Below are 14,648 nucleotides of genomic sequence, written 5' to 3' on the forward strand. Positions count from 1 at the left end.
TAAGTTTATGAATTTTTTTTTTAAAAGAATAGTCATATTTAAACGTAATAATGTAAATGTAGATATAGGTAAATAAATAATAATAGAGGCGTTTTATTTTTCATTACTTAGAGGTAATGTACTTATAAAATTTTCTTTCTTCCTTTAAAGCTTATTATTTTTTTTCCTTTTATTTAGAGAGTAATATTTAGAGAAAAAAAATCGGATTAAAAAAGTTTAGGGGCTATCGATAAAATGTAATTTTTTTTTGTGCACTTAACTTTGAGAACTTAAATAGAGTAAATCTCAATTAAAGGATGCTAACAAACTGGAATTTAAGTTGAATAGTTACAAAAAACAGAGAAATAAGATTAAAAAAGATTAAGAATGATCAGCAAAATTATCTTGAGTTTACTTATTTTTGATAATTTTGTTTGAATTAATTTTCATTAAAGATTATTTACAATAGGAATGATATTGGAATGTAAAGAGAATATTTGCAAAAACACAAAATAGGATTAAAAAAATGTTTACGAACGATAAACGAACGAGTTATCTTTAGTATACTTGTATGTGATTATTTCGTTTGAATAAATTTTCATAAAGGAATTTTCAACTAAATACAAATGAGGATAAATAAAGAAAAACAATGAAAAATAAAGAAAAACAATGAAAAAAAAAGAAAAATGAATGAGAAATATTTTCTTCATTTTTCATCGTTTTTCTTCATTTATTCCCTTGGTTTCAATTTCCTTTTGGAATTTCAGCTGCATTGTGCGTTTTTCCACTGGAAGTGTAATTTCTAATTGCTTTAATTATTTTGATTTCTTTTCTTATTACAAATGAGGATCTTATTTTGAAAACCAATTCAATTATTGTTGCTGAATGTGGTTCTTGTCTTTTAGCCAAAAAATAATTTGAAAATTGTTTACGAAAATTTCAGAAACGTTTTCATAAATCTTTTATTTTTTTGAGAAAAACACTTTTTTTAATGAATACTTTACATTGTTGTAGTCCCCTATAGTCGTTACTTTCTGCATTCATTGTTAAGCAATTTTTATAGAGGTTAATATTCATGATATAATTTCTTAGTAATTATAATAAATTGAGATATAAATCACTGAAGTGTTTTAAATAATGTTTGTTTCTCCCATTTTCCTTAGTTAAATTCGGAAACATCAAATGTTATTTTCAAAATCCATTTCTTTTTCATGTCAAGGCTATCAATTTCTTATTGTATCTGTCTCTCTTGATGTTTCAAACATTTTTCTTTCAAGTTCTTCAGCCAAGTTGGCGCCGAAATTTGGGGAGTGCAGACATTTTTGGATCAATAGGTCATACAAATGGCTCCTTCATCCTTCACAAACTTTCGCCAAGACAGTTTGATTGATCAAAAGAGTAAACCTCTATTTATACTTAACTTTCTCGTTAAGAAAACGAAAAAGGAAACAATTTTTTTTGATAGTCTTTAAGATGCTAATAAAGTAGTAGAATAGGCGTAAAATTTCTACAACTTCATATTTAAGTTTAATAAAGTTGTGTGTGTATTTTAAAAAAAGCTTTGTTAAATTGTTATTTTTTATTTTTTTTGATTCCATAAAAAGAATGCGGATACCCTTCATAAGTTGAGAGACAAAAATTTTATTTTATTTTATTTTATAACCGTCGTTGAACAGCAGTCCGAATTTTTCAGTTTAAGTCTAACAATGTTCAACTCCGTAGCCTTGTAATTTTGAACCCAATCCAGAAGACAAGGGAACTCCTGGATCAAGTATTGGGAGAAATTTGTCATCGTGGAGGACTTTTTGATGGAACTAACCAGCATTTGCTTTACATGGAGAGGAAAACCACGAGAACCTCCCACGGTTTGACTGACAGCAAGGGCACTTTAATCCATGATCCGTAAGTCTACCACAGAGGATATTTTACGTCAGCACTGTGGTCGGTGTGTGCTGGGTGCGGAATTTGAATCAACCAGCAATCGCTGGGATTGAACTCGGGTCACCTCATTGGGAAGCGAGCTCTCTATCCCCTGAGTCCCCACGGCTTTGGGATTGATATATATTTAAATTTTGAAATTATTTCGGCTTATTTGATAAAATTATTTAGAATTTTAAACTTTTTTTTTTACCGCCATCTATTAGAAACAATTAAAAATTATGCTACCAAATGATTTTTTTAAATATATTTTATTTATAAAATAAATTTTGTAATATTGACTGCAAAAAGAAAGATATAATTGTTGATTCATAAATGTCTGAAAGAGCCATAAAATGTTTGGGAAAACATAAAGAAATAAGTTATGTACATGCTGTGATATGCATTAGAGGGGCGCCTAAAATTGGCACACTAACTTTATTTAAGATTACTTATTGGCAACACAAATTGAAAGTAGTAAAAAAAAAAAAGTACCATCAACACTGAAAAATTACGAAATTAGTGGTAAGTAAAGCCCTGCATACGTAGATTAACCTTTTGCTTGCGGTGTTCCATGTTGTACCATCACATGTGGTCCACATGTTGTATCAGCCGTAAATAATAGGTTAAGTAGCGACGTATTGGTGACAGCAATTTTCTTGTGACAGCAATTTTCTATGTTCTATTCTTAAACGCCACTTTTTTACTCATTAATATTTTCGTACTCTTAAAGATAATTTAAATATTTATAATTTATTCTTTTAACTCTTTTGCTCTCTCTGAAATTATCACATTATTATCAGTGTTCAATGAGTGGTATGATTTCGGGTTTAAATCATTACGGACATTATTATCAGTGTTCAAAGAAAAAGTGTTTTTCTCCAATAGTTTACCAATACAGTCAACCCCGCTTAAAGGAATACCATCGGTTTCAGTCAAATCTATGCTATTAAGCGGGTAATTCAATTAAAAGGGGAGTGCTATATTCAATCTTAAATTTTGAATTTTTGTGAAATTTTGCTTTTTAATGGTATTTAATGCGTAGTATAGCGTTTTGATCAAATAAACTCAGTTTTATGATCAATAAATAATTATAATTAAAACTTTCTACCTTAGTATCATAAAAAAATATCATTTAGAGTTACATAAAAATTAATCAATGTTAGTGAATCATGTTGGAACTAAAATATTATTTGATCCCATCCGAAAAAGTCTTGACCTAAAAACAAATCACTCTATCCCTTTTTCACATACTAAATGATGTGCGAGTGAAGTAAGTCAAACAGGGGTAAAACACCCTTTGTTTACTCCAATGTATAACTGGCAGCAAGACTTGATTAATTTTTCAACTTAATCCCAAACACCTACTAATGAATGAGAAGTCCCTATTGAAATTACCATCTTGTATCTTTATCTTAAAAAGGAAAATTGTATTTTAGCTGGTGAAACATTTCTCGAAAATAAATATCTTTTTTTTTCATTTCAGTACCACTTCTTCATGCAATTAAGCGGGGGCAAAAAACAACAAATAATCGTTTAAACGGGGAAATTTGACATTAGTTTAATATAAAATGATTTGGTTTCATTAAATTTTATTCGTATAAGCGGGTTATTCGATTATCCGAGGGGCGATTAAGTGGGGACGACTGTACCAATAGTTATTTGGTCTTTTCCAATTAAAAAAATTGCTAAAACTTTATGTACAATTAATTAAATTTAAAATGATATTTTTATTAAAATTTTTCGATGCAAACAACAAAATCAAAAAAATATTTTGAAATTGCTGTTTCATTTTTAAAAGACTCAATTAAATAAAAATGTGTTTGTCAATTAAAATGTAAAAGTCATTATAAATATTAATCCTATAAATTCACTTGAATGGCAATAATATTTTCGAAAAAAATGTCCCATTTTTTCAATCTTATCTTTAATTGTATTATCTTATCATCATCTTATCTGTATTACAAAAATAAGAGTTTAAGCTATTTAGTTTATATAGATTCATTATGATCGAAATATATTATTTGTAAACGTAAATAAAAGTAAAAGTAAAGTAGCTCTAAAAATAAAGTTTAAACAGTTATTACCAGTAAATATTTTTTTTCTTCTAAAGAGCATATGACATAGTAAAACAAACTTATCTACTCTGATACTGTGACTTAGCCAACAAAAACAAGCCAATGTCGTAGGACTAGTGACTAGTTAAGTGTAGTTGAGAGCTTGTCCGCTAGAAAATAAAATTTCGAAAGACCTGATCTCACCCAGTCTTAACCCCATTCTCTCTATGTATTTCTACATTGTAAAAATGAGAAAAAGATACAATGAACACGATTTTGATTTAGAGTAAGAAAGTAATGTCAGGGATAGAATTCGATGAACGGATACCACTAGTTGCCGTATTTGTGAAAGACCGGGAGAGCTGTATTAAGTTCACTCGGAATTTGAGCACTTGTGGTGAGAGCTATATTAAGTTCACCGAGTTTTTGAACATTTGTCGTGAGAACTGTATTAAGTTCAAGATTGTGTGCGTGACCTCTCCTGTGTTGCTATTAGCAGTGGACTGTGTGCAGGATCCCGTTGTATGTAAATGAGACTGAGAAGCAACAGCGTGAGGAGGACGATGAAGTAGCCACGACTAGCAATAGATGGTTAAATGTGAACCATCCATCGAAGAAGGCGTAACTGCAGAGGTAGGCGATTTCATATCACGTACGCAGGTCAACAATATGGGGCGAGTAATTATCGACGATGACAACTTTCTTCTGTCTAAAGGTAGGTAAACTAACGAGTGAAGGAACACTTAGCTTCGCTTGCCTTTCAAAAAATCATATTAATTTCTAAATTCGTAATTATAGTTAAATGACAGTGTCAACATATTTGTTACTAATTGCAAATTATGTAAAAAAAATTGTAGAGAATTTATATAATATTGTTTTAAAGTTTTGGAGGTTCAAATAACAAGTAGTAAGAAGACCAAGTGAAGGAACAGCTCTTACCAGTGAATGAACACCCAGTAAAGGAACACTTAATTTTGGTTATTTTTTAATGCTCTTTATGAATTTATAAGTCATACAAATATTTAAAAACAAGCCTATTCTTGAAATTATAACATATAAATACTTGGAAATGTTAATTTTCTTTTTAATCATGAATTGGAAATTAAAGTGTCAACATATTAACACATACTGTTCATTCACTGGGAAATCTATGGCCAGTAAAGGAACATGCCTGTTCCCTCACTCGTTAGAAGTTATTTTCTGTATTTTTAACATTCTTTTGATGCGGAACATCACCAAAGGTACAAGAAAATCAGAGTTTATCTTTTACTTTCATTAACTTAGAAAAAAAATCAGTAAAGGAACACTTGTTCCTTCACTGGTTTTTCTTCGTTTGGTGATCCAGTGAATAAACACCCCCTTATCTCAGTACTTTATTATGCTACGATGCTTGAAAAAAAAAATAAAACGTAACTTCAATAACTATATTTCGAAATCTCTTTTTCACAGTGAGAAAAATAAAACTATTACATGCAATTAATTACACTTCAAACATATAAATGCAAACAACCACCTTATAATTTTTTCAAAGAAACAAGGTGTTGCAGAGATAATAACAAATTCAAAAATTTTTCCAGAGAAGTCTATTCGACCAGGTAATCCAAAACATGGCTAGATGACTTCCTATTGTTTGACAGTAAGCTATTGTTACCAATCAATCTAAAGAAAAACCTTCAAATTCTAATTTTTAATCAATATATATGAAATGTTCCTTCACTGAGATCCTCAAAATAGTCATCCCTACCTCAAAATAGTCATCACGTCTTTTATATCTGGGAATTTAATAATCGTAGTGGTAGTTACAACATAACTATATCAACCAATTTCGATATCCTTCTCTTTGGAATAATTTAGAAGCTATTTATCGTTACTCGATATTAACATTAGTCATAGGGACTCTTAATTTTCAGTAAAAAATTTACTGGATGCTTTTTTCTTCCACCAAGCTCTTGAATGAATCAAGTTAGTACAGAGTGCGTAGATAAGTCTCTCAACAAAAAATAAGCACCTTTTAAGTACTTTTTAAGCACTCAAAAAATATTTGTAAGCACTGTATGCATTAACAAAATGCAAAATATATTTCAAGATCATCATAAAATAACTAGTTTCTGCCAAGAATTCTTTTCTTGATCATATTAGCCATTATAAAATGGATCGAGAGATGTTTTGGTTCGATATAAGAGGGTGGAACATGAAGCCTGAAATAGAAAATATCTTGCAAAATGCCGCAGAGTTGCACATGAGAGTGCAATAATCTTACCAAACCCAGTTCAGTAGACGCACATGTGGACTCGCAAGTATTTCATCAAACACGTAAAATGATTGGTGCTTTTATATGCTATGGACCGACAGTGGGCCGAAATAGATTGTGGTTGAAGGAATTGTGAAAACGATGAATAGAGCAATGTGAAAAGCACGCATTTGCGTAATATATACGCATTTGCATTGTCTGAAATAGAGAATATCTTGCAAAATGCAGCAGAGTTGCACATGAGAGTGTAATAATCTCACCGAACCTAGCTCAGTAGACGCACATGCGGACTCGCAAGTATTTCATCAAACATGTAAAATGATTGGTGCTTTCATACGCTATAGACCGACGGTGGGCCGACATGGATTTTGATTCAATGAATTGTGAAAATATTGGATAGAACAATGTGAAAAGCACTCTTTTGCTTAATCCGTGGCGAAAATCGACACGGTAAAGAAAAAAAAATCTCATTTCCGAAAAGGCAAAATTAAGCAATTTTAAAAACATCCCAAGAGAAAAGCACCTTTAAAGGCTTTTAAATAACCAAAATCGAAAATAAGCACCTTAAGTTACGCTCCATGTTAGAAAGGTATAAATGTGGAGTGGCACTTACAGGGTTTGACGTACTATTGGACACCATGGCCATGACGGCTACTCCCAAGTTACAACGAATGCCGAAACTTATGACAAATCCTAGTGAACAGAGACTGGCGACGAGGTACCGCTTGGACATATTCTTGCAGCAGGGACAGTTGGGTTCTGGGAAAAACGAGAAAGCCTTGCTTTGTTTGTGTTTCTGGTCTGGAAGCTCACCACCAAAGAAATCACCTGCTCCGAGTTCATCCTGCTTCATAAATCCTTTTTCGTCTTCTTGTTTCACGAACCTCCTGTCAAGAAACAATAATAAAAATATTTTAAGTTTCGATTTCATTTAAGTAGTTAATTTGTTGTCATACAAGTCAGTTGATTTGTGTTTTAGCATGCATTTTTATTTACAGTCCGTGCCCAAATTATTAGACGCACTGTAAGATTCTATGTAAAATCTTAATTACTAAATGATACTATACAACTTTATTGTTTTTACGAGACTGAAACCGGTTTGCACTTGTTTACGTTCGTGTATCAATTGGTTAATATTGTAATGCAATACCTTAAAAATAAATACAAATGGGAAGTGTATAAAAAAATCTCCTGAATAAAAACCCATTACATGTATGTTTAAATATAAAAGTAATGCCTATAAACTCGTGCACAACATGCAATTGTAAATACACTACAGTGCGTCTAATCATTTGGTCTAATTATACTAATATAGTGTCTGATATAATAAATATTCTATATTTATATAATATATGGTATAATTTATCCAATCGTCGAATTTATATTATATATTGTCTCATTTAACCAATTGATATTCGAACATAAACAAGTGCAAACCGGTTTCAGTCGCGTAAAAACAATGCGGCTGTATAATATCCCCTGATAAAGATTTTGCATAGAGTTTTATAGTGCGTCTATGAATTTGATCAGGTACTGTACATTCAAAACGATTAAAAGTTTATAATATACGAAATGTCTCAAAAATTTTACAAGATAGGAAACATGGGTAGGGGAGAGTGGGGTCAATTGTAACATTTTTTACTTAACTATTTTCAACTAACAAAAAAATCCAATATACAGTCAATTCGCTATAACTCGAAGTACGATAACTCGAATATTACTATAACTCGATTTTTTTATGAGGTCCCGACCCTTTTATCTTCTATTTCATGTTAATTATTCTCGATTACTCGAACTTTACTCCCTTTAACTCGATTTTTTTGGATCTTTTAAAGCAAAGAAAAAAAAAGCCTAGGAGCTGATATCTTGCCCCTTCCTTTGCAACACACACACAATGTCTTTCGCACTCTTCATGGAAAAGCTAAAGCTGTCCCTCTTGAAGTATGTGAACAATGGTTAAATGAAACGTTGCCAAATTTACTTAAAGGATACAGTTAAAATGATGTTTTCAATATTGATGAAATGGGTTTATTTTTTAAATGTCTTCCAAATAAGACTATGATATTTAAGGATGAAAACTGCTCATGGGGTAAAATGAGCTAGGAACGTTTGACTGTCCTAGTTGGAGGAAATGCGTCTGGGACAGAGAAATTGCCCTTAGTTGTTATTGGAAAATACCGAAATCCCCGATGTTTCAAGAATGTAAAAACGTATCCTTTGGATTACAAGTCTAACAAAAAGTTTTGGATGACATCAGTTTTATTTGAAGACTATTTAAGAAAATTGGATCGGAAATTCTTCGCTAAAAAAAGAAAAGTGATACTCTTTATGGATAAATGCACAACGCATAGTGATCTACCTAATTTGAAAGCAGTAAACTTGCAGTTTCTCCCGCCAAACACAACAGCAAAATTGCAGCCGATGGACCAGGGTATCATAAAGTGCTTCAAACAGTCTTATCGTAAATGGCTTGTCAGAAAAATGATCTTAAATATTGTAAGCATTTAGAAGATTTGTAATTAATAAGCATTAATTAAATAATCTGACAATATTTTGAAAGTCCAAAACCGAAACTAATGGTAAGTCGAACTTCCGATATGTCGAAGTTTTTCGTCAGTCCTATCAGATTCGAGTTATCGCGAATTCACTGTATTATTAGTATTAATTGACAGACGAGTAAAGTAGACTATCCTCTACTAGAAAAAAAAATAAATACCTAATTTTAAATGTTATTATATTAGTTATTAACAATTTTTGATAGTCGAGCACTTGTTACAATTGTCCCCACTTACGGGGTCAATTGTAACAGTTCATAAATTCAACTAAAACATAGTTAATTATACACAGTATCATAGTTGTGATATATTTCTTTATTGATCAAAATAGTAGTGATATTTTAGGAGTAAAAATAATAATGAGCAGAGACCTAAAGGGTTAAGCTTTTAACTTTAAGGGGTTAAATATTTTAATAAATGCTGTGAAAGGTGACAAATAAAATAATGCACATGCAACATAATATAAATGATATAGGAAACTATTGGTGGTTCTTAAAGACTTAAGTAATGGTTTGTAAACATAAGATTATTTATTTTCAGCTGTTACAATCGTCCCTTTACTTATTCTTACAATTGTCCCCTAGACGTCACTTCAGCTTCATTTGTTAAAAACAATGCTAGTTAATTAGCAAAACTAATCTTTTTTTTATTGAAATGTTAATTAAGGTGTCCACTTACATATTCGGTTACTAATTTTTATTTGTTTAAACAAAATGTGCCACCTAGGAACCAAATCTAGAACCTGACATTCGAAATTTTTGCTCTGTTACAATCGTACCCTGTTACAATTGACCCCACTCTCCCCTATTTAATTGAGGAAATTTTGCGCTATAAAAGAATAAAGTTAAGGAACGTGAAAAAAAGCACAAATTACACCACATGGACTATAGTTTCGATTTTGTAATCAGTGTTATAGAATAAAGGCGGTTCTTTTCCCCTTTTTGTTCTTTTATTTTGTGTTTGAACTCTGATAAAGGTTCTTCATTATAAAAGTGGAGCTTTAGCATGTTTTTTTTTGTAGTATTGTTAAAGTTACTATTTTCACTTTATTCTGGGTCCGGTTCATTTAATCAACAACCACTTCATCGACAAGCCATTTCATCGACAATGTTTCGACTATGTCCAAATTATATATTTAAAATATTTTTCATCACTCACTAAAGTCGTAATGGTAAAGTATTTTTTATACAACACAACGCAAAAAAGAGTAAAAATTTTCTTCTCTTTTGGAAATTTTTTTAACTCTGAACAATAACTCTGCGAAAATCTTTTTTGCTTTTTCTAATGAATTTGATGCCTTAAACCTTAACTGGTTTCCTGTTATAAATATATTTGAAAACCATCAATATTATTAAGCACACCTTTTAAATGTAACCATAAATGATCTAAACTTGCAATTTTGGAAATGTAACGATAAATGATCTAAACTTGCAATTTTAAAATGTAACCACTAAAATTAATTAAAAAAAATTTACTGTCATTTGTAACAATTATTTCGTAACAAAAAAATGGCAAAACTAAATGTGTTATTTTTTTAGATTATTTTATTTGAATATTTCAAAAGTGAAAAACCTCATAACCATTTTTTTCGCAGTTTAGGCTGAAAAGGTCACCCCGCCCTTTGAAAGCACTAATCAGGGTAAAATGTTCTAAAAATACACACATAGTAGCGTCAATGCCCTGTTAAGTAAAGAATTTTCATTTGGAACGAAATGATTGTTCGAAAAGTGGCATTTCGAAGGAAAAGTGGAACAATAAAAACCCACGTTTTTTTCTGGTTTAATCTATTATGATTATAATAATTTAACACTAAACATACCGACACTTAATCTATACCTATTTATACCATAGTTGATCAAATAACCGGACTTCATGTTTCTTGATTGAATGTATGAAATATGGATGTTAGGAAGGAAATAAACTAAAAACACTTCATTATAATTAAACAAAACTGTATATTGCCAATGTTTATGTATTACAAACGCAAAGAATAAGAATTTCAATTCATCGCTAAACGCATTTTTTACATATACAGGGTGTTTAAATTGTACATTTTCCGCAAACATACTTCTTCTAATTATTATTATTTCTATAATTCTCATGGTTATTCTTTTAATCGTAAGAATATATAAGAATTATAATTCTTATAATTACTCCTATAGTAAATATTATTTCCACTAAGAACTTGTGCAGTCTCGATTGTTTCGACATTCTTCTGGGTAAAAACTAACAGTGAGTTAGAAATGAAGTAAAGCTATCCAAATAAAATATAAGCTACTGACCAAAAAATTTAGTTTTTGTCACTTTTTCTGACACAAAAATGCTAATCTAAAATTTTAGGTACTTTCTTGAAATTTGAATTCACAGTTATTCTGATTGAACTCACTACGAAACAGTCTTTGCAGAAATGTGCAACTCATCGAATGCATTACGTTGAGCACGCATTACATCATAATTTCTGATGCAATAACCTTATAAGGCAATAAATTGTTCTCCCGGTCAAATGACCGGCAGTGGTAGAAATAGGTATACGACACGTATTATTCGAAACAAACAAAATACAAAAAATATTAATGGAATATTAACTGTATATAATAGTTAGAAAAAGTCATGAAGTCAAATGTACAAAAAACGATAAGATGATAAGCTCATTTTCGATGCAAAAGTTCTTAAACGGTTATTTGATCGGCTATGGTATGTTTAGTGTTAAGGCTTGAAGGACATTAAAAAGTTACTCAGCAATTTTTCCTATACGTTTGTTTTGTATACACTTTTTTATAAGCTAGAAATATCCTAACGAATCAGAAAAGAAAAATTAAACATACTGAAATTAATAAAATAAAAACTTTAAGAGTTAAGTTTTTCGATTCGGTTTAAATTTAATTTAGATTCTGACTTAGGAGAGCCATAATAAATCAAATTCAACTTATTTCTACTAATTCTTAAGCACTATAGCCGTTTACCGAAAAAGGCCGCGTGAGTTAGTTTATTTCATCAATATTCATTCAACTTATTTAGCCAGAAAAATGCTTCGTTTGAATTATTACATTTGCTTTTAATTATATAAATACCAAAACTTTGTTTCTCATTTATATATTTTCATAAATCTTTTTATAGCTGTTGTTGCACAGTGGAAAGTCAAGCACAAATGTTGGAATTAATGTCATATTCAAAATAAATAAATAAGAAGATAAAAAATGATAAGTGTGCAAAAAAGAAGCACAAGTAAGGATGACAGATTTTTTAAAAAAAAGCTTTCTTTTACCCCAGTTGATTAGATGGATTTTCTACATGTTTCCTACTTATAATTAAATATTCAAAGTATGACTTAGGTGTACGAAACAAAACTTAAGGAAGAGAACATGTTTTATTTGAACTATTATATATGTTGCTTTATTTGAACTAAAGAAAAAAATTTAAAGAAAAATAAAATAAATAAAAATGAGACAAATAAAAATAAAACAAATAAAAATCAAACAAATAAAAATAAAATAAAATAAATAAAAAAAAAACAAAAGAAACGAAATAGAAATTAAATAAATGAAATAAAATAAATAAAGGAACTAAAATAAGAAAGACAACATTAATAAAAAGTTTCGCAATTTTTTCGCCCTAAATCATTCACACGCTTTTTTTCCCCTTCCATATCAAATCGATTTCTCTGTATCAAATCGTATTCTCCGTACGATAGCCCCTGCTCCACTGAGCTTCTTTTCTGTGCAACCCTAACAAAAAACCCTGGTTTTTAATCCCAGAGTGACGGTTTTGTTAGATTGTTTTGATCTGTTCATTTCCTTCGTAATCAGAAACAAATCTTTTATGACATTCAGTTTAAAAAAGATTTTAAAAAGGATTTTCGTTTTAGAGTAAATATAGTTCCGATAATCTAAAAGATTTTTTTAGTAACTATTAAACTACTTTGTTTGTGACTAGAGAGTCGAAAAAAAATATACAAGGACACATGTGTCCCATTTGCGTCAAAAGGATTAAGGTATATGTCTCTTTTAAAGTTCATTTCCGCAAAATAGTTCATGTTTGCTTTGGTTTCACTAAAATTGTGTTTTGTTTTTTTCGTGCCTTTATTTTCCATAAATTTTTAAAAACTTATTACCTTGTGATGCCAAATAGGCATTACATATTACATAGCTTTTAAAATTTCTTTAAATTCTTAAACTTATTTCTTTACTTTCGGCTATGTTATCTTTTGATAAATCGCCAACCATGGATCTTTTCCTATGGGTCTTCCGTTGGAAACAATTCGCTTTACTTTTAATTTCAAATTATTGGCAATCGAACTGAGAGGCCAATGACCCCCAGTCCCAACCGTTGAACATTTATCTTCATAGAAATTTTTGATGTTAAGAGAATGATTCTCTTGATCTATCTGTGGGACTTTCTTTTCTTTTTTTTTTATAACTTTGAAATGTGGCCAAGTTCATTGTAATAAGATTTACATAAAAAATAAATTTTTCCTAAACGATTTTATGTATTTTTCTGGGATAACTATTTCTCGTTCAAACCAAAATCCAGATAAATCTCACACGGCCAAGAATTATACTTAAATTCTGAAGAAAAAAAAAAACAAAAAAAAAAAAAAAAAACAAGCGAACTACATCATATAGTAAAGAATTTTGACTAAGCTGCTATGAAATACCGTGTTAATCAATGTTTAGAAAAAACAAACAATATTTTTAGGACTTTTTGAGCCTTCGAGGCTCTTCTTCAAAAGTTTTTTTTTTTTCAATGCCCACTTGGAGAATAACCTTTCGTCATACAGGCCTCTGAAGGGCAGATTTGTTGGCCATCCTTTCAGGGGCAACATCTTAGGTGGGCCAACGTTGCTCCCACAGTAAGGACAGATAGTACAGAGAATGAAAAAGCATCCATGCCTTACCCGGGATTCGAACCCAAAACCTTTCTGATGCAAGGTCAGCTTCCTGACCCATAAGCAGGCCGGTCTGCAAAAACTTACTAAAAGTTTCGTTTTTCATTTGAAATCATGTTTTTTTAACGAACAACATGCTACTTTTATAGCTGTTGTAAGTTCGAGAGAGATACATATGACTGTTGGGTTAGACATACTATGTTAACTTTAAAATATATCAACGTGAAGAAAGTGCACGATTTCCTAAAAAAGTAAAGTAGTTCTTGATCTAATATTTTAAATATTTATAATTTACCCCAATTTTTTACGGTTTAGAATCATAGGAAATATAATTTTAATCAATTCGAAAAAATAGGCTATATTTTTAATACTTTTTCAGCCTTTGAAATTGTTCTTCGAAAGTTTCGTTATTCATATGAAATCATGTTTTTTTTAACGAACAACATGCTACTTTTATAGCTGTTGTAAGTTCGAGAGAGATACATATGACTGTTGGGTTAGACATACTATGTTAACTTTAAAATATATCAACGTGAAGAAAGTGCACGATTTCCTAAAAAGTAACGTAGTTCTTGATCTAATATTTTAAATATTTATAATTTACCCCAATTTTTTATGGTTTAGAATCATAGGAAATATAATTTTAATCAATTCGAAAAAATAGGCTATATTTTTAATACTTTTTCAGCCTTTGAAATTGTTCTTCGAAAGTTTCGTTATTCATATGAAATCATGTTTTTTTAACGAACAACATGCTACTTTTATAGCTGTTGTAAGTTCGAGAGAGATACATATGACTGTTGGGTTAGACATACTATGTTAACTTTAAAATATATCAATGTGAAGAAAGTGCACGATTTCCTAAAAAGTAACGTAGTTCTTGATCTAATATTTTAAATATTTATAATTTACCCCAATTTTTTATGGTTTAGAATCATAGGAAATATAATTTTAATCAATTCGAAAAAATAGCCTATATTTTTAATACTTTTTCAGCCTTTGAG

At 30.2% G+C, this 14,648-nt stretch overlaps 1 protein-coding gene across 3 annotated transcripts in view; it reads right to left on the reverse strand.

Moving 5' to 3' along the window:
- The window catches only part of LOC107442570 (vesicular glutamate transporter 1), a 222,713-nt gene that overhangs the window by 35,761 nt on the left and 172,304 nt on the right, over window positions 1-14,648 (reverse strand). For all 3 annotated transcript variants that reach the window (XM_016056165.4, XM_087161900.1, XM_087161899.1), the window contains one exon: window positions 6,818-7,091. In XM_016056165.4, the coding sequence (XP_015911651.2) occupies window positions 6,818-7,091 (274 nt within the window). The remainder of the gene's footprint in view (window positions 1-6,817; window positions 7,092-14,648) is intronic.

The sequence above is a fragment of the Parasteatoda tepidariorum genome, chromosome 4 (assembly GCF_982258835.1).
Source record: "Parasteatoda tepidariorum strain Cologne lab strain chromosome 4, Ptep-v5.0, whole genome shotgun sequence".
Taxonomy (NCBI): Eukaryota; Metazoa; Arthropoda; class Arachnida; order Araneae; family Theridiidae; genus Parasteatoda; species Parasteatoda tepidariorum.